The sequence below is a fragment of the Mya arenaria genome, chromosome 14 (assembly GCF_026914265.1).
Source record: "Mya arenaria isolate MELC-2E11 chromosome 14, ASM2691426v1".
Classification (NCBI taxonomy): domain Eukaryota; kingdom Metazoa; phylum Mollusca; class Bivalvia; order Myida; family Myidae; genus Mya; species Mya arenaria.
Genome location: NC_069135.1, coordinates 44,947,083 through 44,971,564, shown reverse-complemented (window position 1 = coordinate 44,971,564; position 24,482 = coordinate 44,947,083). Strand labels below are relative to the sequence as shown.

The window sequence follows — 24,482 nt, the reverse complement described above, 5'->3', positions numbered from 1 at the left end:
AATGCTCCGTTTTAAAGTGAAAGCCTATTTTTATTCTTGTGCGACGTAATTGTTCATCTCCCAGAGTAACATATTAAATAAATGTAAGGGGATTATGGAAAAAACGTGTTTAACCGGACGATGGTTGATTGAAATATGTCCGAGCATAACACCTGATTAAATAAAAAAAGCATTTGTATATATGATAGTATAATAGCACAAGTGCGTATTCCCAGTTACTTTTAAAAATGAAAGAAAATGATTAATTAAAAGTTCATTTAATATGCAATTGAAATGCGCAAAGAAGTTTAATGGCCTTCAATCATGTGTCAAGTTCGACGGCTGCAGGCGTCCAATCATGTGTCAAGTTCGACGGCTGCAGGCGTCCAATCATGTGTTAAGTTCGACGGCTGCAGGCGTCCAATCCTATGTCAAGTTCGACGGCTGCATGCGTCCAATTATGTGTCAAGTTCGACGGATGCAGGCGTCCAATCCAGTGCCAAGGTTACCGGCTGCATGCCTGCAACCTGTGCCAAGGTTACCGACTGCAGATCTGCAATCCTGTGTCAAGGTTACCGGCTGCAGACCTGCAATCCTGTGTCAAGGTTACCGACTGCACACCTGCAATCCTGTGTCAAGGTTACCGACTGCAGACCTGAAATCCTGTGCCAAGGCTACTGGCTGCAGACCTGCAATCCTGTGTCAAGGTAACTGACTGCAGACCTGAAATCCTGTGCCAAGGGTACTGGCTGCAGACCTGCAAATGTGCCAAGGTTACCGGCTGCAGACCTGCAATCCTATGCCAAGGGTACTGGCTGCAGACCTGCAATCCTGTGCCAAGGTAACTGGCTGCAGACCTGCAAATGTGCCAAGGTTACCGGATGCAGACCTGCAAATGTGCCAAGGTTACCGGCTGCAGACCAGCAATCCTATGTCAATGTCACCGGTTGTAGACCGCCAATCATGCATCAACGTTCAGGCAGCTTGCCTTCAAAAAAATATGTCAATGCCAACGGCTACAGCTCTTCAATCGTGTTTCAAGGTTTCAGGCTGTAGGCCATCAAACATGTGTCAAAGTCAACTATTTCGCAAGCATTTAAAAAAAAGGATAAAAATACCGATCTGTACCGATACAACGATGCATGTCCTTTCAGCTCCTTCCAGGATCTCTAAGACTAAATACATTGTCTGGTGGTCTGCAGCTAAACTCGTACGTATTAATGTTGATTATAATGAGTTTGGCTGATCCAAAGATTGATGTGCATGCCAAAGAAAAGGGTCACACTAGCCTTAAATGTAACTGTCTAAGGAATTGCCCAGCAGTCTGGCGTACTATAGGTTTTTATCTTTTTAAAAATGTACAAAGATGTTTGGTGTATTTCTGTTGTTCGCCTATTATGCCCACAGTCGCGTTTATTTCACTTGTGTAACTTTCTTTCTCTGCAAGATGTTGTTTTGTGTAAACAACCTCTATTATGAACGTCTCCATTTTGACTTAATTTTGATACAGTAGCATCAGTAGTCCATTACCGAACACATTATCGGAAGAGAAAGCGCGATTACAGCATTAATGAATTGGTCTGTACTGCAAATTCGTGCTTTTCCTAAACAACGAGTGATATTTTTGCATAAAAATGAATTATTGGGGGGGGGGGGGGGGGGGGGTGAATGGCTATGTATTCGTAAAGTTAAACAGTGTTGCTTAATTTAGTGACGTTAAAAATGCCTCTCCATACAACTCCACTTAGTACTCTAGAAGTAGTAGAAATGGTGTTTAACTTTTTATTGGTCTAAACGATTGCCTGAAAAATAATTCAGAGAACCGGGCTATGTAAGTTAACAAATAATAAATTATTACATTATTACGCAGATATTCCTAGCTTAATATGATGAACGTGAATAAAATTTCAAGTTAGAAACCCACTGGTTCTCTGTTCTGTACTTTTGACAACCTAAACCCTTTGTCATGGACACATACTCATAATATTTTAGCTACGGGAAGAAGGATCTCAAAATGCTGACCTATGGATTACCTTTTAAGTAGGCGTCACATTGGTTTGAAAAAAAAATCAGTAAAGATCGACGTGCTTTATCAGTGTGTGTATACCACGTGATAAATAACGTCATAAATGCTACGTTGGAAGGCAACATTTTTCTTAAAATGAAGACTTAAATTAAAAATAACTTTTCTTTTACAACACCATTTTAAATAAAACCAAAGGCAGTCTATGCCGCTTTAGGAGCCCCGCATTCATTTTATAACCTCAATTTGATAAGGTCATTAGTTTCATCAAACACTTCGACACACCTGTTTCCAGAATAATGTTTTGACAGTACTCCGTCAGACGGCCATACTGTGAAAAGGTTTGTCGAAGTGTTTTAAGAAACTAAACTCTTATTCAAACTATGGTTAAAGACAAAAGGCAGGGCTCCTTAAGTGGCGTAGACTGCGCTATGTTTCATTTAAAATGGTGAATATAAAGTGAAGTAATCTTTGTTTAAAGTATTTTTTTTCAAATCAAAATATTGCCTTCCGAAGTAGCATTTATGACGCAATTTATCACGTGGTATACACACACTGTTTATATAGAGTTATGCTGCGAACGATAACAGTTTTAAAAAGGTGAAGCTAGTTTATATTAATTTTGTCATGAGATATATTGATTAAAATTATACAAATTTGAACGGTAACAGAAGCAAAAGGAGTAATTTTACATGACACATGTTGAAAAGTGCATTGTATATCGACAATTCATCGGTGCTAAGATTAATGGAATCCATGTTTGGCACTGAGGAATTATGTCATTATCTAATTGGATTATTCCATTACGATTGGAATAAATGACAGAAACGTTTTTGCATTGTTGCGATTTAAAATAGCCTTACTTTGTCTGTCTGTGTTTGATGTGGTGTATTTGGATGAAATATCAGACAGATATTCGTACGGTTTGTATTTTGGGTAGAGAATGAATCCGAGTTCCAATTCTCTTTAGATAGCATTATCTCTTTTATATTCCTTGTTGCAAAACAAAGTGTGTAAACAATTGCTTCGATCGTTTTGATGACAAATATCCGTAAAAATAATAGAAGTTGTACAACTGACGATATATTATGCTAGATTGTAGTGTATATTTGGTTCTAAAGATTGATTTCAAATTTAAAACGCATTTGAAACCCCAATGGCTAAAATGGTGTGTTTCCACGGTCCATATTTTTTATGCAACTTAACATAGTTTGATTTTAAAAATCAAGTATTTACATTTGTATGCCACTGTTTACTAGCAAGAACAGCCCAAAATGTTAAGTCAGATAAGAATAACAAAAGGAACACAAATACATTTCTTTGATAAACACAACTGCATTATACTTTTATTGATAAATCGCCTTTACCCAGTGCCATGCTGTCATATTTCTTTATTCAACCTGCAATGTCGCCTTTTCCTTTATTGATATATCGCTTCGACCATTCCATATTGCATATTCCGTTAGTGTTTATAACAAGATATTATCAAAGTAATTCTATAAGAAGATAAGAAGTGTATCGTGGATTATGTTGGATTAACCTCGTCGTTTTTCCAAACAAGAAAAGTCATTTGCATTCGACATTGATGGGTTTGTTTAGAATTGTGTACGCTGTTGAAAAGAACATAGCAGCAACAGATGTTCTTCTTCGGTTAGGATGAGTTTTAGTAGTAGGGTTTCTAGGCTTGATATCTTCATGCTGAAGAAAATTGCTAGTAACAATATTGCTAACAAAAGTATCCATCGATTAACCAATCAATCAATCGATCAACTAATATATTTATTAGACATATTGTTAGCGTAATTCGCCGTACATAATAGACATTCAACCTAAACCTACTTTTGATTAAAATGAATATTTCACCCAAAAAGACGATTAAACAATTAAATATTGCATCAAAAGGGTTTCCATCACAAAAAGTGACACTAACTGTGATATCGTTTTCAGAGTTTAACCGTTTTCAAAGGATTGGTCTCATTACAGAGTTTATGAAATGCACACTAACTATTTTGATTACACACTCTTTACAGAAAAACAATCACACATAGTTTAAAACTTGAATGTTAATTAATGATGCTCACTAAATGATACAACTCTTAAAAATATACATCTATGTATGGTACTAATTTTTCCCAATGTTGTAACAAACAAGACAACAAAAACGGTGGAAGTCTGATAGGCTTTATTATTCTAAAAAAGTGTCCTTAATACAAAATGCCAAGAAATAATTACTCCAAAGGAAAACCGACGAAGCATAAAATGTACTCACGCAAACAGAGTTTATTTGCTCTAGCATTATTTACGTTTTTATAACTTGGCATTCTTGATTGTTCATCTAGAAAATATGTTTGTTTTTAAGTTTGTTTGTTTTCGTTGTTGTTTTTTTGGTCATATTTACATAGAAGTGCTTAAATGATGGCTATAACTATTGTCCTCAAACTCGGTTTGTCTTGTATTAGAATTTCTTAGAAAAGTTGTGTTCATTTACATAATGATATTTTAAGATATGTTTACATTAAAACAATCCCAGAAATGGTCGAGGTTCCTAAACCTGCAACATTCATGATGAAAAGAAGAGTGTTTGTTTTAACTGTATTTTCCTGACACATTGATACTTAAGTTATACGACATACTTCAACGGGTATATCACTCTTTTGAAACTATTTCATTAGACTTAGAAAAGGAAGACGCGTATTGAAAATATTGTTTTGCCTTTACATGCAAAACGCATTTCCGGCGTTATTCAATTTATTGAAGCGTCTTGTGAGTTGAGAATAATACTGTAATAGTGGCTTTCATTGGCATCCAATTCAATTGTCTATACAAAACCAGCATGGGTCTTTTCTAACTCAATCATTGGCTGTTGGTCCTTGTGGATTTCAGTCACTGAACTATGAAAAAGTACGATAATGATGAAATGGGATGGACAATGGTCAGCAAACAAATTAGTCCAGAATACCTTGTTCGTCAGAGGTCAGTTATATTCTTGACCAAGGCCAGTCATTATAACACACGTGAAGTCCGGAATAATCTCACTTGTTTTCGCCAAGAAAACATGGTTCCCTTATCGTTAAGGATAATCTGATAGCGGTTTTTCAGGCAATTCGATCTGATTTACAAACCTCCGATGTGTATCAGATATCGATAGAGATAAATAAGAATTGATTATGATGCACATTTTCAATCTCCTGTTTGGTCGTGCGTTTAACTTCTACTACTTCGTAATTATACGTAATGAGGGCATTTTCCTTGTCTATATAACTGACATTGGTGAAGGTATTGTTGTTTGGAATAAGCCTTAGAATAGACATCACGTTCGTAGTAATGGTAAATGATTACAAACAATTTTCCGGTTTCATGTCAAAGGTTTATCCTCACGAAGATGAAACGTGCACTTGGCCAACAAATGTTTTTAAGTGGGCACAGTTCTAGTGTGTGTCTGTCATAAAAAAGATACATTTTTGTTGACACACGCACATCCTTACCAAAGTGCCTGAGCTGTACTGGATAAAATGCGGAAATCTGGAAAAGATTTTATTGAAAAAATCATTTACGCTTTATTTGATTCCGGCTAGAACTTAACGTCAGAAGAACTAAATTAAGCTATGGCAAGGGTTCATCATAATTGGGGAAGGGTATGAACTTGGATAAGTTAAATACAAATATAGCCAAACCGATATACAATAATAAAGCTTGACATGAACGAGGAATCCGTAATCAGACCGTTGCCAATCCTGCTCTTGTTATAGACGTTGGGTCATCTGATAGCTGATGTGGTATAGTGGGTCATCGTAGAAAAGGCTGTTATGGGATTGTTTGCTGATAACATCATTTGGAATGAAGTATCGGCATTCACTTTAATAGCGTCATGTAATTGTGGATCACATAAGTGATGATGGGTATGAAAGGAGACCCTGAAATGAATTAAAACAGAGTTTTCTAAGTAAGAACGATGCTTTGCTGTACCAGGATATTTATTTACAATAAAAACAATGAAATTTGAATCATACGCTGTTGGCTATGCAGTGGTAGAATGAAGCTGAAACATGAATTCATATTATGTCAAGAGATGTATAAATCATTTCGTTTGTTTTGTAAAATAGATATTGTTTTATTTTTATATAAAACTATCATCGTGAACATCTTTATGTAGAAGGTTTCTTTATTGCAACAATATGATAATTTGGTAAATTATATTCACTAGTGTACGTTTGATAAAGATGGCATAAGCACTGTTCGGCTGTATTAGCAGACCACTTAGATCTGTTACTATGAACATTTTAATCATTGTAGAGCTTGAACATATGAACACCAATTATACTAATAAATAAAGCTGGCAATGGTATACGTATTTTGATACACACCATACCTGTAATTATCATTTTGGCGCCTAGTTGTATACTATTTACTTATCAGAGCTTAACTAGCATGAGGAAGGGGGGTAGCGGCTGCCTTGAGGGGGAGTAGCGGCTGCCTTGAGGGGGGGGGGAGGGGGTAGTGGCTGCCTTGAGGGGGGTAGCAGCTGCCTTGAGGGGGGTAGCGGCTGCCTTGAGGGGGGTAGCGGCTGCCTTGAGGGGGGAGTAGCGGCTGCCTTGAGGGGGGTAGCGGCTGCCTTGAGTAGCGGATGCCTTGAGGGGGGGGGGGGGGGGTAGCGGCTGCCTTGAATTTGGAGAATCACTTATTTAATATTATTGCTTAACGATTACAAATTGCATTTTCAAAGGTGCATTTTGTCATCGAATTAAGTTTTTCATATTTAAGATACTTAAACATATGAATTGGAAGAAACATTTTTTTTGGCATTTCAAAGCAACTTCCGATGATTTGATATGCTTGTCTGCTTTCTTTGGCATCAGGCTTCATTATTTCATCATTTCATTAACAAAGGTTTGGTTTCGGCATTACTTTCTGATATCAGCAAGCTGTTATCATTATGTGTGTAATGTGTAGAAACTAGGATTGAGCCCTGGTACCAAATTCAATCATTAAACAAGTACGTTGAGACGTTTTATGAGATACGTGTGAAAGGCATGTAGTTGCTTTATGGGTTTTTTTAATCTAAAAGTTTATTTGGCATTAACTTTATATTGTATTATATGTTTTTTTTAAGAAATCGCATAACCTTTGTAAAATGATTCTTACAGGGTCAAAACGCTCGAGGGTATTTTAGCATTTATATATCACCGGAAAACAACAGTGCCGCACCGATTGTAAAATGTAGAAATAAATATAATAAATCAGAAAATCTTCAAACTAAGCTAAAAATAAATTACACAAGCTATCATGTTAAAGCATATGCAATATATGTCTTTTAGTTAACAATATGCAATTTATTTTTATTATTATTATAGATACCACAACGGCAAGACTGAAATGGAATGTTCTACGTCAGACAACGTATCCATGGCGACCACCATGTTGTCGCCGGAGAAGATTGACGCGACATTTAGTCCGTACAATTAGATTCAGGCGCTCCGATATTTCCCCATGATTGTTTTTTCTGGTAATTCGTATGTTATTCAGTGCAATTGGAAATGGCATCGTTTAGGTCTGTCAAAGCTAACGCTTCAGAAAAACCTCCTCCAGCTAATTTATTTTTGCGATGACTGTGTTTGACATGTTAACCCGTCTCATTGGTCTCCTGACAGATTCCTACTAAACTGAATATTTCCGTGTCCTCCTCATGCAGTGGGTATCACGTCCGCTTTTGGATTCCGGGCTATTAAGTAGTGTGCAGGCTGCTGAGGTTAGTAATGTGACATTCCATTAATGGGTCAAACTGGATTCGGATTCCACATGAAAACAAGTAAACATAGTACTTAACTGACATTTCTTATGTAATGAATTGTCATTATAGCCACATATATTGGAGGGGGGGGGGGGCGTACCACAAATCAGCCTCTCTAGTATTTTTCACTTATGAAAAGCAAGCTCCAATTTCTTCAAAAGATATTCCGGATTCGATTAAAAAAACTACGGTATTCCGAATTTCAGGGAAGAGGAGATGAAACCTCGTTGCAGAAATTTGTCGATTGAGCCAAAATAGATAATACCCTGATTTCTTGTGTAATGTAAGTGTTCAACCTCAACGGAGCAACAACAGCACTTGAGGGCGGATCATGATAAGACCGTGCTGCAAAAGACGATGTTTGAAGTATGTACGAGTATACCACCGACTTAAATACAAACGGCATTTCTGTGGTTTATATCCATTTATTAGTGAATTAAACATAATAATTCACTGTTTTTAACATTAAAAATATCAATTTGATATTTACAATAATTAAACATTTTAGCCAGTTCTTTTATCCAAATCAAACATAAGCGCACACAGGGCTGGGACACACAACTAACAACGTCAGTTCCGAAATAACATCACGTGCGCATAGAGTTTGTCGTGTTTTTGTTATGAATGCAATTAAAAGTCTTTTAAGAAACCATATTTGGCCACCGCAGTGAAAAAAAAATACTTCTCACTCTGTAAAATATATTACAACCGTACACTGAAACAAACAAACACCGGAAATATGATTGTGGTAGTAATGGGTATTCACGGAGAATACTTCGTTGTTTTTTCGTCGTAATTGGGCATCTCTATAAAAATATAAAACGTTGACTGGGCTTCGGTTGCTGTTTTGTGCGTTTTAAGCCCAAAGTCACATTCGTTTCATTAGAGTAACAGTTTCCTCTGGAATATGTTGTTTTGAAAAAAAGCAGCCTTGATAATTAACGTCTCCATTTGGATACATCAGCGTCAGTGGCCAATTACAGAACACAATATCGGAAGAGAAATAACAATTTCATCACTAATGGTTTGGTATCTGATGCAGATCCGTGCTTTCCGTAAATATCGTTTAATAATATTGCATAAAAAATGAATATTATGGGGGCTTTTTCGCTTTGTCATTAATTCTTAAAGTAATTTATTTGTCGCTGTATTTAGAAACGGTGGAATTGCCTCTTCATAACACTGAACTTTTCACTATAGAAGTCTTAGAGAAAAAGAGACTTTCTGTTGATTGCCTGAACTTTAATTCAAAGAAGCTGGTTTAGTGTAGGTAAGAAATCGACATTTTTACATTATTATGAACACAGGCCAAGTGTGATATAATGAAGGTTTCAAGTTAGAAACAGACTGGTTCTCTGTGCTGTATCACACGACAAAGTTTCCCGTATTAAACGCTGTATTGCAATTGGCGTGACAAGATCTTGCATTACCATCACATATTTGGATCTGAGAGACCAATGCATGATATAATTATCTAGATCTCGTTATTTTTGCAATCCGTTCCGTGTGTTTGATTATAAGGCGCACACGAATGTCCCTGTGTTCAGCTCGAACATCAGTTGAGGCGTGTTGCTGTTAAACTAACGTGCGCTACAAGCGTTGCCAACCGTTGTCTGCCGTTGTTTGTTTAGTTATTCAAGGAGAATAACAATAATAGGTTTTTGAGACCAAAGCCTTGTTACGCATAGTGCAACCTGTAACATGCGCGTCAAAGTATATAATGTTTATATTTTACTGTGTAAGTAATGGACTAGGTTTAGGTTTTCGCCACCGACGACACGGCTAACGACCCCATGCTAAAATTAAGAGCTCGAATTTTTCTTCCAAATACTTCTTTACTTCAATTTGGTCGGACACGTTTTCATTATTTACACAAATGTCCAACAAATATTTTTTTAACAGACCAAGACATTTTTATAATTATTTCTATGTTTGAAAGCATAGCAACCCCATAGCAAATTGATATCCGCCAATATTTGATAGAAGTGTAGCGTATGTCAATATTACAAATAAAACGGGGTTTTATTGACAATGAAACCTTTTCATTCAATACATGTTCATCATCAATGCAGGAAATTTGGAACTTATCGGTTTTGAACGAGATTGTCATTATTTCTTCAGATATTGCATTATCAAAATGATAACTGAAGCCCATTGTGACTATACACATTGATATTCTTTATTGGAGAAATTTATTTACTTACAAACTACGCGTATAGTTTCAATACTGACTTTGTTTTTAAACATTGATAGAAAAAAATAATTGTCCTCGTTCTTCTCTTCGACACAACTAAAATGGCTATATCAAATAGCTACATTTCTGGTGACTTTCACACATTTGTCGCATGCAATTACATAGTTTGTTTCGTTTAAATACGTATTGTTCTTTTATTAGACTTGGTCATTTAACAAGGACACATATTCTTGATGTTTCATCGTATTTCAACTAGGTGGAACTCGTTAACAACCAAATGTTATATGAACATCATGAAAAGAGTACTTTACCAAGCAATTTCAATACAGTTAGACTTGCTATTTCGGTATTTTATATTGCCCTATTTCAGCAAGCTAGCTTTGCATGCTCTTTTTCAGGTCCTGTGGAAATATCAGCGAAGTACAAAAAGGTTATTGTATTAACTTATTCGTCAAGCCTTTATAATTTGCGAACTGATTCCCGACCAATCATTTTGTTCATGATGCAACAACACGTCTATATGTTGTATTGATTTGGTTAAAATTTGTAATAAAGCGCAATTTGATCAAGTCGTTGTGCATGTGTCTGACTCATACGAGCGTATAACAGGTTACGAACAACGAGACTCATACGAGCTTATAACAGGTTACGAACAATTTTACAACGTTTGCAAGTGACGATTCAAAAACTATCTATGTCGGTTTAAACTATTCTTTCATGAGACAGAGTGATTAAAAGCACATGTTAATTGACTGTTACTTTGGCAACGAAATAAATGTACTTAACACTTTTATAAATGTGCGTTAAATCTCAAAGACTAGTTGGTTCGGAGATCAATGGAATCCTTGTTTGACACTAGGGATTTATCATTCTAATTAGATTATTCCATTACATGAATATGATTGGAAGGAATAGCAGAAATGTGTTTGCGTTGGTTTACTCGAAATCTTTTATTGGTACAATAAATTTCAAAGGATCAGGTCTGACAGGGTACTGGTGAGTATATTAACAAATCAGTTGTTATCTACAGATAAAAGAGATGTTGACTTTTTGCATGGGCCCATGTATCAGAAATGTTGTCCCACATTCATAAGCATTATTGGTTATAATGTAATAGCAAAAAAGCAAAAAGAAAATAAAACGCCCACAATAACACAAAGGCAAGTGTCCACCACGGAGAAAAAAAACTAACACTTGCATTCGAAAAAGAAATAGAAGAAATTGCTGGAGAAAGGTTGTTATAACTAATTCAAAAGTACCACTCACTTTTATCCTGCATATCCCTAATAGTTGAAATAGTCAACTTGACTCGACAATGGGCATGGTTTCGTACATATCAAATTCGCTTCTATTACATGGGCAAACTGTTGGAAAAACATCCCTGATCATCCAATAAAGAAAAATTCACTTGCATTCATTCCATACGCTCCGGATTAACGAATATGTATGTGTTCTCCATTGATAATAAATGAGAAACTGCAGATGTTCTTCGTCAGTTAGGATACTAGTAAGTAGAAGAGCTCCCAGGCGTGCAACTTTTACGATGATAGTTCTAGACTAGAAGGATATACATTTGATTTGAATCATCATATTTGACAATACGTGCATGGTGACAGGTGTAATAAAAAGGCTGTCCTAATTACGAAAAGATTTTTTTTATAGTTTATTTAAATGTTATTCAAATAAGTTATCACAGTATATGCTGGACAATTCTTAATTTTCTCACAACATATTCCAAAGCAAGAGAAAGCACTACTGTGCATTAATACTTAACCAGTATTAGTCAATCATTCAATCATCATTCCATGAATGAATCAATCAATAAATCGACTGGGATAAAAGTTCGATATCTTGTCATCGTCTATCGACGAGCATGGTATCCTTGCAATTAAAGGCATAACTGTTGGGGTTTTTTTGTTTCGTTTTTTAAATGAACAGTTAACTAAGAAGGATCATTTAAAGATTACTAGTTGAATGAAAAAGGGTTTATTAACTTTCCTCAACACAAAATGCCAAGTAATATTTTCCCCAACGAAACTCGACAAAGCGTAAAACACCCCTAACATTGATGTTTGTATTTGAATTATCTTGGTATTCTTGGGATTTCTTCTTGCAAAAATGTAATATTTAGTAGACCCCTTTTCGTCTATGTTTCGATTATGTTAACATCGACATGGCTGAAGTGATTGCTTCAATTTGATTTTCTTCAAACTCGGTGTGTCTGCTTTAAGTATTTCTTACAAATGTCTCGTTACATCTACATAATGTTATTTAAAGGGATTATGTTTACATTTTGAGGAGTAAAACTTATGTTTCCATTATAGTCCCCAGTGTTGTTGGGGAAAATAGTGTTTGTTTCACCTCAAATTTATGACACATTGGTACTTAATATAAGTAATAGTAAATAGTTCAACGGGTATATTATTCTGTTTATTTTTTTTTACCAGACTGACTAAATACCAGGCGTATTGGACAATGTTATTTCTTGTTTTTCCCATGACGCATTTCCGACTCTTTTCAATTATTTATTGAAGCGAAATGAATTGTTGATATTTTTATAATATATTATAAATGCACACTACACTGTCTGGGTGTCTGTGGTTGGCATTCAATTCAATTATTTCGTACAAAACCAGGAGAGATCATTTCTAGATTTAAGTCCCAGAACTACGATCGATGATGTTGATTGAGGGGGATGGACAATGGTTAAGAACAAAACAGTCTTGAATGCCGTGTTCATCAGAGGTCAGGACTAACCTTGACCAAAACCAAGCATTTTACTCGTAAACTCCAGAATAATCTAACTTTTCTTTGCCAAGAAAACACGATTTCCCTATCGTTTAGGATAATCAGAAAATAATTTTACAAACATCCGAAGTGTATTGAATATCGTTACATATTTCTTGCTCAATTTCCGCTCAGTGTTGTTATGCAGCTAAACTTGATTATTATGATATAAAACAAGTATTGTTGTCTTTTTCTCATACAAATTACGGACGGTGGTATTCTCGTTTTCAAGAACAAATTGTAAAACTATTAGTTATATCATACCTTTGGATCCATGACAAAGCTTTATCCTAACCGATACGTATTATGCACTTCATATGCAAACGTACACATGTAATTTTGTCTGAAATAATGGCAATGGTTAATCATAATAGGTGAAAAGTGATGAACTGTCTTTAAGCCACTGGAACAGTTTAAATTACAAAACTAGACCAGCCAATATATCATAATAGCTTAAAATGAAAGAGGAATCCATCATTATATTTCCAAGGTTGCCAATCCTTTTATTTTTGTAGACGTAGGGTTATCTGATAACGGAGGTGGTATTGTGGGCTAGAGGTGAATAGACTGTCACAGAATTGCTTGCTGATAATGTCCTCTGGGCTGCAGCAATGTGGAACATAAGAGATGATGGATAGAAATGGGGACTCTGAAATGTTTATCATTTTTGTCATCCAGGCATTAATCTTTGATATCAACAAATATCTGAATCGTACATGAAGTGTTGAGGGAAGCCAAATACAAGCATAAGCATACAAGTATAAGACAAGGACGTTCGGACGTTTTATGAGATACATGTGCAAGGAATACAGACATGTTGTGTTATTGTAACGCTAAAGGTTGATTGTATTCAAATTTCATTGTTTCCTTTGGTATGCAGTTTCCATCGTTTGATGTTTGTACAAGAAATCTTGAAGCTTGTGTACAAATAATACTTTCATTTCAATATCCAATCCTTGGTACAGTGCGAACAAAACTAGAGAGTGTGCTGGCATGTACACATCATTGGGAGAAATAAATATACGAATATACGTAGGACATCAAAAATTCTTCAAACCTCATGTCATTAATGAATGAAAATATACTCGTTTTATCTCGTAATCAATCTTGGGCGGATACACATGTACCAATAAAAGTTATACTATGTAACATAAATGACTAGCAATAAGGTTATAGCTGTAATTGAGTTTGTATTTTTGTTCCTCTTTTAAATTTAAAATGAACGTGAAATAGCATACGTTGTGATGGCAAAATACTTATTTGTAATATTGTTTTTGGAATAATATTAATTGTAATTTTTTTCACACAAAACAAAACACTTTCGGATACCTTAAGATGTTTTTGAACCATAGCGACAAACGAATATTTATATTTCAAAAAGCTTTCCAACAGTAATAAAAAAAGTAATCAGGTCAATGGCGAAAAGGTATGAAACTGAATCACCTCGGGATATTACGAATATAACAGTAATTTAACGTTCTACAGAAAATAGAAGCCAGGAGTGACAGCACAGCCGAGAGTGAAGGCGCACCTCGAACGGAATGAATGATGCAATTAGTTGTTGACCAAATAAAGGGTAGAATAAGTATGTACTGTTCACTCGGAAGGACGCTCGGTTACAGTTATCAAGGTCATTTCGTTATAGGTTTGAATGTCATCAATCCCTCGAATTTTGTCGATTAGAGGAACTAAAACAAATCTTTGTCAGTCGTTTCCTCCAGCGACCAAGTTGAATATAAACAGACTGCGTTATTTGTTGACGAGGTGAAATGTCTAATAAGAAGAGCCATCATCGTTTTAACAGAATATTTGCTTTTAATCTATGTTTTTACCTTCAAATTTAAGAAGAAAGAAAATTCATTACTTGAAACGCAAATATCTTAAAAGCAAAGCAAAATATTGAGCACTTTCTCAGATGAAATTTGAAATGTCGTCTCCGTCACTGTCTGTAACTGTGTAATACACTAATCACTTAAGACATTGCATGCCTTGACAGGCATTGCCGCGCACTGGTTGTAAGATTATAAGTTAAAGGAAGCCAGATTGACAAGGCCAACAGTTGTTAAAGTATTCCTTTCGTTTGCACTAAGACCATACGGCCTAGAGGCGGGATCCGTTGTGCCAAACGCATTAGAGTTTGTAATATTATCATTTTTGAAATAATAAAGAGCAATCGTTTGATTATGGATATGTCTTTACATTCTCATAAATATATTGAATATATGTATCTTGACGATAGGAAGTGTCTTATTGCCTTCAAATATAGCTTTGCCCAAACTGTAGTTTAAGCATTGTTATAATGTATAATGTAGCAAACTTGTCTTGAAAAAAAAGAAATTTTCCAAGTAAGGACTCCGCTTTCTTTGGAAATCATAACAAAAATGTTTAAAAATGTATGAGCTAGTGTACACTCTAATACATAATATCTTCGAGTTCCAATTAATCGTTATGTAAATTTCAGTTCGTGTTCACATTAACGACAATCAGCCATTAAAAGAAATAAAAACAGTGTTTGTTTGTTTGTTTTCTTGTTATATTAGGTCGAAGGTATTTCGCAAATGTTTCAGTTTCAAAGTATGTGGGTATTACTACTTATTGGCTCACTTAAGCATCAACTTAGTCTTCAATTAATTGTGTTTGCTGTAAAGCGATCTTCGGAGTAAACTCACCATAGTGTTTCCTTGCATCTGTTTGGTGTATATGCGATATTCATTTTAACGTTTTTTGAGTTTTTCGTTTTTTAAACTCTTAAACAAATCTAGTAATATGCCATATGGTTTAAGGTTATGTTCATGGTTATAATTTGTAGAGCGAATTTGTGCGAAATTTTGTATGCTTTTCGGTCACATGGGTCTAAGATCTTCTGGTAAATAAATGATCTGTTCTGTTCTGTTCTGGTCTATGTTTTCTACAATTACAGGCATCAACGGATGATAACAACTGCAGACTGTTCCGTAGAACGTTTAATTTGGATGTATGCTTTGAATTGGAATCTTAGTAGGTACACTTTTGATTATGGGCGAAAGCAATGATAAAACTGGATTTCGGACTCCGCTAGGGACAATAAAGCAGGAAGAATCCATTGTCAGGTTAACGATTTAGTTGAGACATTTATTTACTTTTAATGAAATTTTTCGGGATTCCAGCCGATGACCTAGAAATAATTCTCCAATGGGCAATTTATTTCATTAGAAAATGGATTTGCTTTGTCAGCAAATGATCTTGTAGCATCTGACCCCAAGAGGAGAGAAACAGTCTAAAAGTTCAAGAAAATGTCCCGAGGAAGAAATAAATTAAATGAACCCAAGTTCCACTGTCAGCTGTTCTTTCTTCGCTGCACCAGAGACTAGTGACATTTTAAATATAACGAGAACTCTCACTAGTTTGTAGAATTTTTCAAATTTCTCTTCATGAAATAGTTGAGTAATCATCATTTTTACAGTGTAAATTGATAACTAGGTCTATTATATGAGCATGTTAACATTACTGGGACAATCCAAGGTATGGTAAATATAATACTGTCACCATGTTTCATTATGTATTAATTTCAATGACTTACATCTTTACATTTTTCGCTTATTTTTGAGAAAGACGGATGCATTTAATTTTGCCAACGAAGCCACTGAATAAATCTAAATGTAAAATTTTCCTTTAGGGGGAAGGATAATTATTTATTTGAAATTTTATTCAGCAAACAACGTGGAGCTACAATTGAAGTACAATTTTAATGAATGTAGTTACATAGAGAATAGCAACTGATTCAAATGGAAATATAGATTTTAAGGAAGTCTACTGAGTGTGGTCTAAGACATATTTAATCAAGACAGCTTTGCCAAACAAAATGGGAAGTTAGGCTTCAATGTGAGGAAAACAGGTTGTTAGCTTGTGAAGTTGTTCAAGTGAACAGTTCATGTACCAGGAAGATACGGTATTTGAAATGAACGATGTATTTTGCTCAAATGTGTAAGAGATGAAAACATGACAAACCGAAAGAGATTCATTTCGAAGCCAAGAAACGATTTAAAAAACGTTGGATGACGTTAGGATCATATAAGCGTAAGGCAAGGACGAATTGAACGAAGCGCCTAGATGATTCTTGACGCGAATATGACTCAAGTTAGCTTTCTTTTTATAAATAGCTGTTATTAGATTGAAGTACTAGGGCAACTTACTATATATACAGCTAAATGATATAAGATCATTACTGACCTGTGCTCACTTTCTTAAGTAAGGTTTCTAATGTCTTGCAACTCGAGCAATAACCCAAGATCACACAAACATGCACTGATTATGCACACTTATAAATGTACCTTGATAAATTTGATAACAACGGCTAACCTTACATGAACTCTATCCTCATTCAGCTCACTGGTCAGTTAAACAGCTTGAATGATATCAAACTTGTATTCTTCGCTGTCAAGAGAAGATATATGTATTGTTTTCGGAACGTGTACAATGAGCACTCAACTCACTTCAAGAACAGGTTTTATTTATTTACTATTTTCTTTTTGTGTTCGTTTATATTATGTTATGGGATTCATCTTATAAGAAGTGCTCCTTTCATCATTTACACGCATGTGTTACACTAGTTTATACGGTTGCTGATTTGACAAAACTGATAAAACACATGTTAAACCAAGATGTTCATTTTGATGTAATATATAATAACTCTTAAACCTTGAATCTATATAACCGCTGCTAGTTAGGAATATTTTGGTATAAATAACCAAACAGCTTGAGACGCTCAGTTGCAGGAAGTCTCAAAACCATTCGTGTTGCTACGCAGAAAATGTCCAGCGCTTCGCTTGTTCAGACGACTGTCAAAGATGTTAGTGTTACAGAATGTACTGTGGATCAGCATATCACTCACAAGAAAACGTTTAATGGTATAGTTGTTGCATAAATTGTATATGGGATTCAACAATTATTTCCAAGACCTTGTGAGTTTTGTTAATAAGATGCGTTGTTGATATCTACTGCATGTTTAAACAATATGTGTATCTGTAATGTCCGTTTCTGGTACGTTTATGGTACTTGTATTTGTCCCAGGTCAATTGATATTCTTCACATTAACAAAATTTCGCCGCCAATATCAATATTACTCCTGTATAATTTAGTATTATTAATATGGTTATAATGCTTTCATCTTCAAGATCACTGACACCTTTATGGATTGCAAAAAAACTGATTGCTTCTTCTAAAAACAACTAAAGTTTATCGTCAATTTTTCTATGTGAAGAGGGGACAACTTGTGATTATTTCCCTGTTCCTCGTCATAAGTCTACGACAGAAGCAAGTTTTACTAAGATGAGAGTATCGTCCTCAATATGCACATAGCAAATGCTATTCGCAGATATCTATATGTCTATGGTTGGACTCGTAAGCATGTCTGAGGTTTATCCACGACCAAGTGGTTCCATGGTATATGCATCTGGTTGGACGGGCAATGCATTCATCGTCCATATTGGTCTTATAATGGCCATTTAAACAGTTTGAATGGCAAAATGACTGTTAATTTAAGTTACTATTTCCAGTACTTGTATGCTCATGTTGTCGGTATGGAAATGTATAACTTTATTTGGAAATTACGTATGAAATTAAAAGGATGTGGTCACCTAGCCTCACAAATTGTTGTACTTCCAACCCACAAGGCAAGACATCGTACATACTAGAGTGATTAATGTAATTGTGCATAATCTTAAATTTCACATTTGTTGTAAAATAAATAAAACTAAACTACGAGGCCAAATAGTAGTAAAACTTCACATCTACAGTCTTCAACCCATCAACGGAGGAGGTGGTAGGATCGGTGGCTAACATGGGTTGCCGGGAGGCGGAGGACGCCGTATCTAAAGCATACTCGGCCTTTCAGACATGGAAGGCAACGACTGCAAAGGTTTGGTTTATTCATCATTTAGAGGTTGATGCATGGCTGCGCCGGACCGTTGCGTGAAGAATTGTCTGATCGTTTCATAACGTCCCGAGACATCGCCGAAGAGCGATATGAGTACCAGCGCCAATTTATCATTTCTCCGTAGTGGCTTAACGCCTTGAATCCATATGTTGTTGGTTTCTGTTTATGTCTGCTCTTATTTTTGAACATTTACATCCACTTCATTTGTAATCATATCAACTAAGAAAGCTTGCCCACGATTAGTAAACTTACTCTCAAATTCAACATTTCGGTATTAAGCTAAATCTGAAGCAACTGAAAAATAACATTGCGTTGCCTTGCCAATTCCTTTTTCCTTCAATTCCATTCTTTGTGAACATTTACATCATAACAGCAAGCTTGAAAGTTCCACAACGAATCTATCCGAAATTCCTTAAATCTCTATTTTCAATACAATGACAAGTCTTGTACAGAATGATGTTATTTTTATTGGTGTGGTAATTGGTGATCTAGTAACTGATCTTTCGCATTTAATAATAAAACCTTTTCAGGGAAGAAGTGACCTTCTCAAGAAAGCCTACCAGTTGGTCATGAAAAACAAAGAAAAACTTGCCAGGATTATTACGCTAGAAAATGTAAGAGTTGTCGTTTTGGTAGATAGCATTTTTTATTAAAGATGTAATGTACAAAATTGTGGTTCCATTTTTTTTTCAAATTACTTTCGTTTTCGAAGATCAATATAATAGATGAATATAGAGTTTTCGTTTAGAATGAGAATCCAAAAAGTGGCATGTGAAAATTTTTAAGCAAATATCCATTTCCTGTTTATAGCAATGATAAAATAGGACGCAAGACTTAATTGACTCCCAATTATTTGTATGTTTAATTCAAATTATGATATATGTACCCAAGTCAAGCATGATACCGAATAAAAATTTGTGTAAACAATGTTATTGTTTTTTTCCCAGGGGAAGCCATATCGTGAATCCCTCGGCGAGGTGGCTTTTGGGTCAAGCTACATAGAATGGTACGCCGAGGAATGTAGAAGGGTCCAGGGAACTGTCATTTCTAGCCCCAGCCAATCAAAACGGATGATGACCATAAAACAGCCAATAGGAGTGTGCGCTCTCATTACACCAGTAAGATCCCTTCAGTAAAGATTCACCAACTGTTTGACCATTTTAAGGAAATACAAAATATTACATGACTTAAGTTTCTTCGTTGTATATTTTGTTATTTTCATATACATGTCGTGCACAATTATGTAGCAGTGATATATATTGAAACGTTGTTTAACTATATATATATATGATAGTCTCTAAAAATGAACAAACGTATATGTGACCTGAAATGAACCTTCACTAACTGAATCATTGACCTCAACAGTGAAACACTAAGCACACAGATATGATCAACACACAATGATAGCCTACATGATATCCTCACTGCATTTGCAAGGTAACAAAATGTTAAGAGATACATTGATTCTTGACCGATACATGTATGACACTTTAGGGGACATTGGGTCATCTTCACTGACCTAGTTTGACTGTGCTTTACAAAAGTGTCTATAAACAAATACAATTTCTTGAATACAGTTAAAGACAGTACCACACGCATTATGGCCCAGTTCGTTTAATCTAATGATAATGGTCTTCATGCTTATATGTTTGTAAATATATTTAACATAAGGGTTGTTAAAACAAAGGTAAAAATGCATGTACAAGTTGTTCTTCCTCGTAAATCTGGTGAAACTAATGTTGCAACATCATTTGTAGACGTTTTGAGAATAGAATATGTTTAATTTATTCGTTTCACTTCGGCCCATGTTCACTGTTTTACGTTTAATGTTTGATTTTTGTAGACTTATCATTTGTTTGTGCTTAGCACTATCATCTTCATACTTGTTTTGGATTGACATTATTATGTTTTTAGAATAAATATTTATTTTTTATTTGAATGATTTTGTTTGTAGAATACGTTTTCGTTTTAGTTGGCATTGTTGTGTTTGTGGAATACATATTTAGTCGTTGTTGGCATTATGTTTGCTTAATAAATCCCCTAATTTTGCTGTCAGTGGAACTTCCCTCTCACCATGGTGACTCGGAAGGCGTGTGCAGCCTTGTCCGTTGGGTGTACGGTTGTCCTGAAGCCATCAGAGGAGACGCCGCTCACTGCTCTGACACTGGCCGAGGTATATACATGGACAAACGGTTACAGGACACGTACTTTCTGCTTAGTGCTGGTTTCTAAAATATGTACTTTCTGCTTAGTGCTGGTTTTTAAAATATGTGGATTAATATTTAAAGCACCATTCTCTAGTTTAGTCATTGTATTTATCTATAACAGACTGAATATGGATTTTAATACCCTATTACCTATTTGCAAAATGTAACTATATACTGACTGTTTTGTTCGAAAGTATATTAACATTAAAGACAGAAAACGAACATGAACATTTGAATGTCGAAAACGTTCTCTGACCTTTCCATCTGCGTTATTGACGTTGTATAATACCCAACATACTCAGATGTTTCTTTAGGCAACGACCTGTGGTTTGAATTATGCTTCAGATGGATGTTTACTATTTTATTTATCTAGTTATTGATTTAAATCATCGTGATTATAAACTATATAATAAATATTTTCAAAATGGATGACCAATTATTGGATTAAGTTTTAGATAGATTTTAGCATATGGTTAATTTTAGCATTATCAAATGCATAATAACTGGGGTAAAATTGCAAAAATAGACCTCGGCTGTTTTCGAAAACTGCTGTTTCTGGTCAATTATGTTTTAACGATGAAATCAAATGTATGTAGACTAGCAAATACGTGGTCATAGTTGGTTGTAGAAACCAATTGTCATCAACAGTACTTTTTTCACAAAGAGTTATATTTCTCTAGAAATTATTTCACAGCTGTTTCGTGAGGCGGGCCTCCCCGAGGGCGTGTTTAACGTTGTCACGTGTGACAGGGACGGTGCCGCGGATATAGGCGGGACTCTGTGTGAGAGCCCTCTCGTGTCGCTCTTGTCATTCACGGGCTCGTCCGCTGTTGGAAAGGTTAATTTAACAATATTGATACTTTAATACCAGTTAAATGGGTTTCCTTTATCTAAAACAAAAGCAGTACTTTCTTGGGTTGTTGTTTTTTCTTCAGAATATCTCATTGGCATTGTTATGGCTCAGTTAAGTATGCAATAACATTAAACCTAGTTCATGTTTTAAAACTAAAAGCAAATCCCGACCTGCATGTCTCCTTGCTTGACGTTTAAGTGAGGTTTGTTTCACTGCTACCACTGCGTGCTAGTGTTTACCAAGGTCTGATAAAGCTAACCCAAAGGGACTCCTTTGTCACTGACCAAGCCGAGCTGAGTTCCCAATATTCATTAAAACTGATATTTCAATATTCGTGTAATGCCATTATTGTCCATTGTTCTGTGGACTTAGATCCATGTGTAGGAAATAACGTAATCTTCTTGGCGTGCCCTTGTTGTTTCCATTGTATTTAACAAGTGTGCATTGATAACTGATTGCCAACTTGAACATTGTTTTCAGATTCTCCTCAATCAAGCTTCCGGTACGGTGAAGAGGTGTCACATGGAGCTTGGAGGGAACGCCCCCTTTATCGTGATGAGTTCTGCCGACCTTGATGATGCTGTCAAAGGGGCACTAGATGCTAAGTTTAGAAACACGGGCCAGGTAGAACACTGTAGAACCAAAGAAGTTTTAAATGTTTAAAATAACATTAGATCAGTAAAAATATTTATCATTTGGCATTTGATTAGATTTATATTTTACAAATTAGAACCTTGTAAACAATTGACGATGCTGTTTCGTCATTTCATTCTTTTCACATTTATATAATATACAGATGTCCTTCATCACATGTGTTACATTTCTTGCAGACATGCATCTGTCCTTCATCACATGTGTAACATTTCGTGCAGACATGCATCTGTCCTTCATCACATGTGTAACATTTCGTGCAGACATGCATCTGTCCTTCATCACATGTGTTACATTTCTTGCAGACATGCATCTGTCCTTCATCACATGTGTTACATTTCTTGCAGACATGCATCTGTCCTTCATCACATGTGTAACATTTCTTGCAGACATGCATTTGTCCAAACCGCTTTCTTGTCCAAGAAGACGTTCATGACGAGTTTGTGAAACGCCTTAATATCGCCATGGAGAAGCAGCTTGTTACCGGGGATGGATTTGCAGATGGAACAACTCAAGGACCTTTGATCAACGCAAAAGCTGTTGATAAAGTATGCATAAATGAATGGGTGTGTCATAACGTGGAAACATTCTACACTTAGACAATTATGTACATCCCGGGCAAAAGTTATGCAGCTGCCTAGTGTAACCTATTTATGTGCAAAAAGCGCTATAGTCTAAATATGACGACCCTTTTGATCTTGACTTACAAAATATCTTTTATGACAAACCAATTTAAAACTTAAAACTTTTATGACAATTATGGATAACTACTTTAACAATGTTTTCGATTTAATAAATATGATAATCAGAACAACGCAGTTGCTTTCAAATGCAACATGTTACCACAACTTGAATCTCTGAAGGTTGACGACTATGTGAAAGATGCTGTTTCTAAGGGAGCCAAGTTGGTAAGAGGTGGGACACGAAGCTCATTTGGCACTAAATTCTACCCTTCCACCGTCTTAACGGGGGTCACTCTGGACATGAGGTGCATGCACGAGGAGATCTTCGGACCAATCATTGCAATTTACAGGTCTGTATGTTTGTGTATATTCGATAAGGTAAAAAAACTCCGTAGAAAAAGATATAAAAAAGAATATCAATAAAACGTTTGTTTACTCTCTTTTTTCCTCCAGATTTAAGACAGAAGAAGAAGCCATTCGAATAGCCAATGCCACCAGCTATGGATTGGCAGGTAAGACATTATAGAACCAGATGAAATACGACCTACAATATGTCACAAATATGTGTCTTGTTTTACATTGTACATCAATGTCGACCCATTGGCCATCTACCTATCTCTACCAAGAGAGATGACCCCCCCCCCCTCACCCGCAGCTTTACTTGACCCTGAACATCTACACAATAGTGATAGCATGACACTAACTTTTTGAGTTTATGAGTTGGATCTATCTTTTCAGGTTATGCGTACACAACAGACAGTAAACAACAATGGCGGATGGCGGAAGCTCTAGATTTTGGAATTGTGGGATTGAATGAAGGCCTAGTTTCGACCGCAGAGTCACCCCATGGGGGATTTAAGGAATCTGGCATAGGGAGAGAAGGGGGAATCGGGATAGGATTAGACGATTTCCTTGAGGTGAAGTATGTGTGCATTGGTGGACTGTAGAAGACCAAAACATAGACATATTCAATGATCAGAATATTTTTTAAACCAAATGGCTGGAAACTCTTAGCGTGTTTAAGAAAAAAATAAACGTCTCAATGTTTATGTGAACGAGAAGTTGTGTTCTCAAATACGGTATTTGCAAAATATTTGAAATGTTGAATTTATGTGTTTTGTTTAATCAATATACGTTACAAGTTTTAAAACCAACATAAGCATTTTCGTTTTCATGTTAAGCGGTGATATTTCGTGTACGCTGTCCATATTGCGTTATAATTTTTAATGATTTTTATGTTTAATTTGTTTCATTTCGCACATTGTTCGTGACGACCAATTGCATGTTATGTTATATACAATGTTATATTTCCTGGAAATTAAACAAATATGTTTTTGAGATAATAACGGCATTCGTGTGTCATTTCTTTACTTTATGATGTCACAGCACGGCTCTACAATAGA

General features: G+C 35.6%; 1 protein-coding gene across 1 annotated transcript; it reads left to right on the top strand.

Annotated features, from left to right (window-relative positions):
- The first annotated feature begins 439 nt into the window (after positions 1–439).
- LOC128216170 (succinate-semialdehyde dehydrogenase, mitochondrial-like) lies at positions 440–24,026 on the top strand. Its single transcript, XM_052922747.1, has 11 exons — positions 440–686; positions 18,546–18,667; positions 19,216–19,299; positions 19,633–19,803; positions 20,742–20,858; positions 21,587–21,730; positions 22,226–22,369; positions 22,786–22,944; positions 23,260–23,429; positions 23,533–23,591; positions 23,818–24,026. The coding sequence occupies exons 1-11, from the start codon at positions 440–442 to the stop codon at positions 24,024–24,026; spliced, it is 1,626 nt and encodes a 541-aa protein (XP_052778707.1).
- Positions 24,027–24,482: the final 456 nt, after the last annotated feature.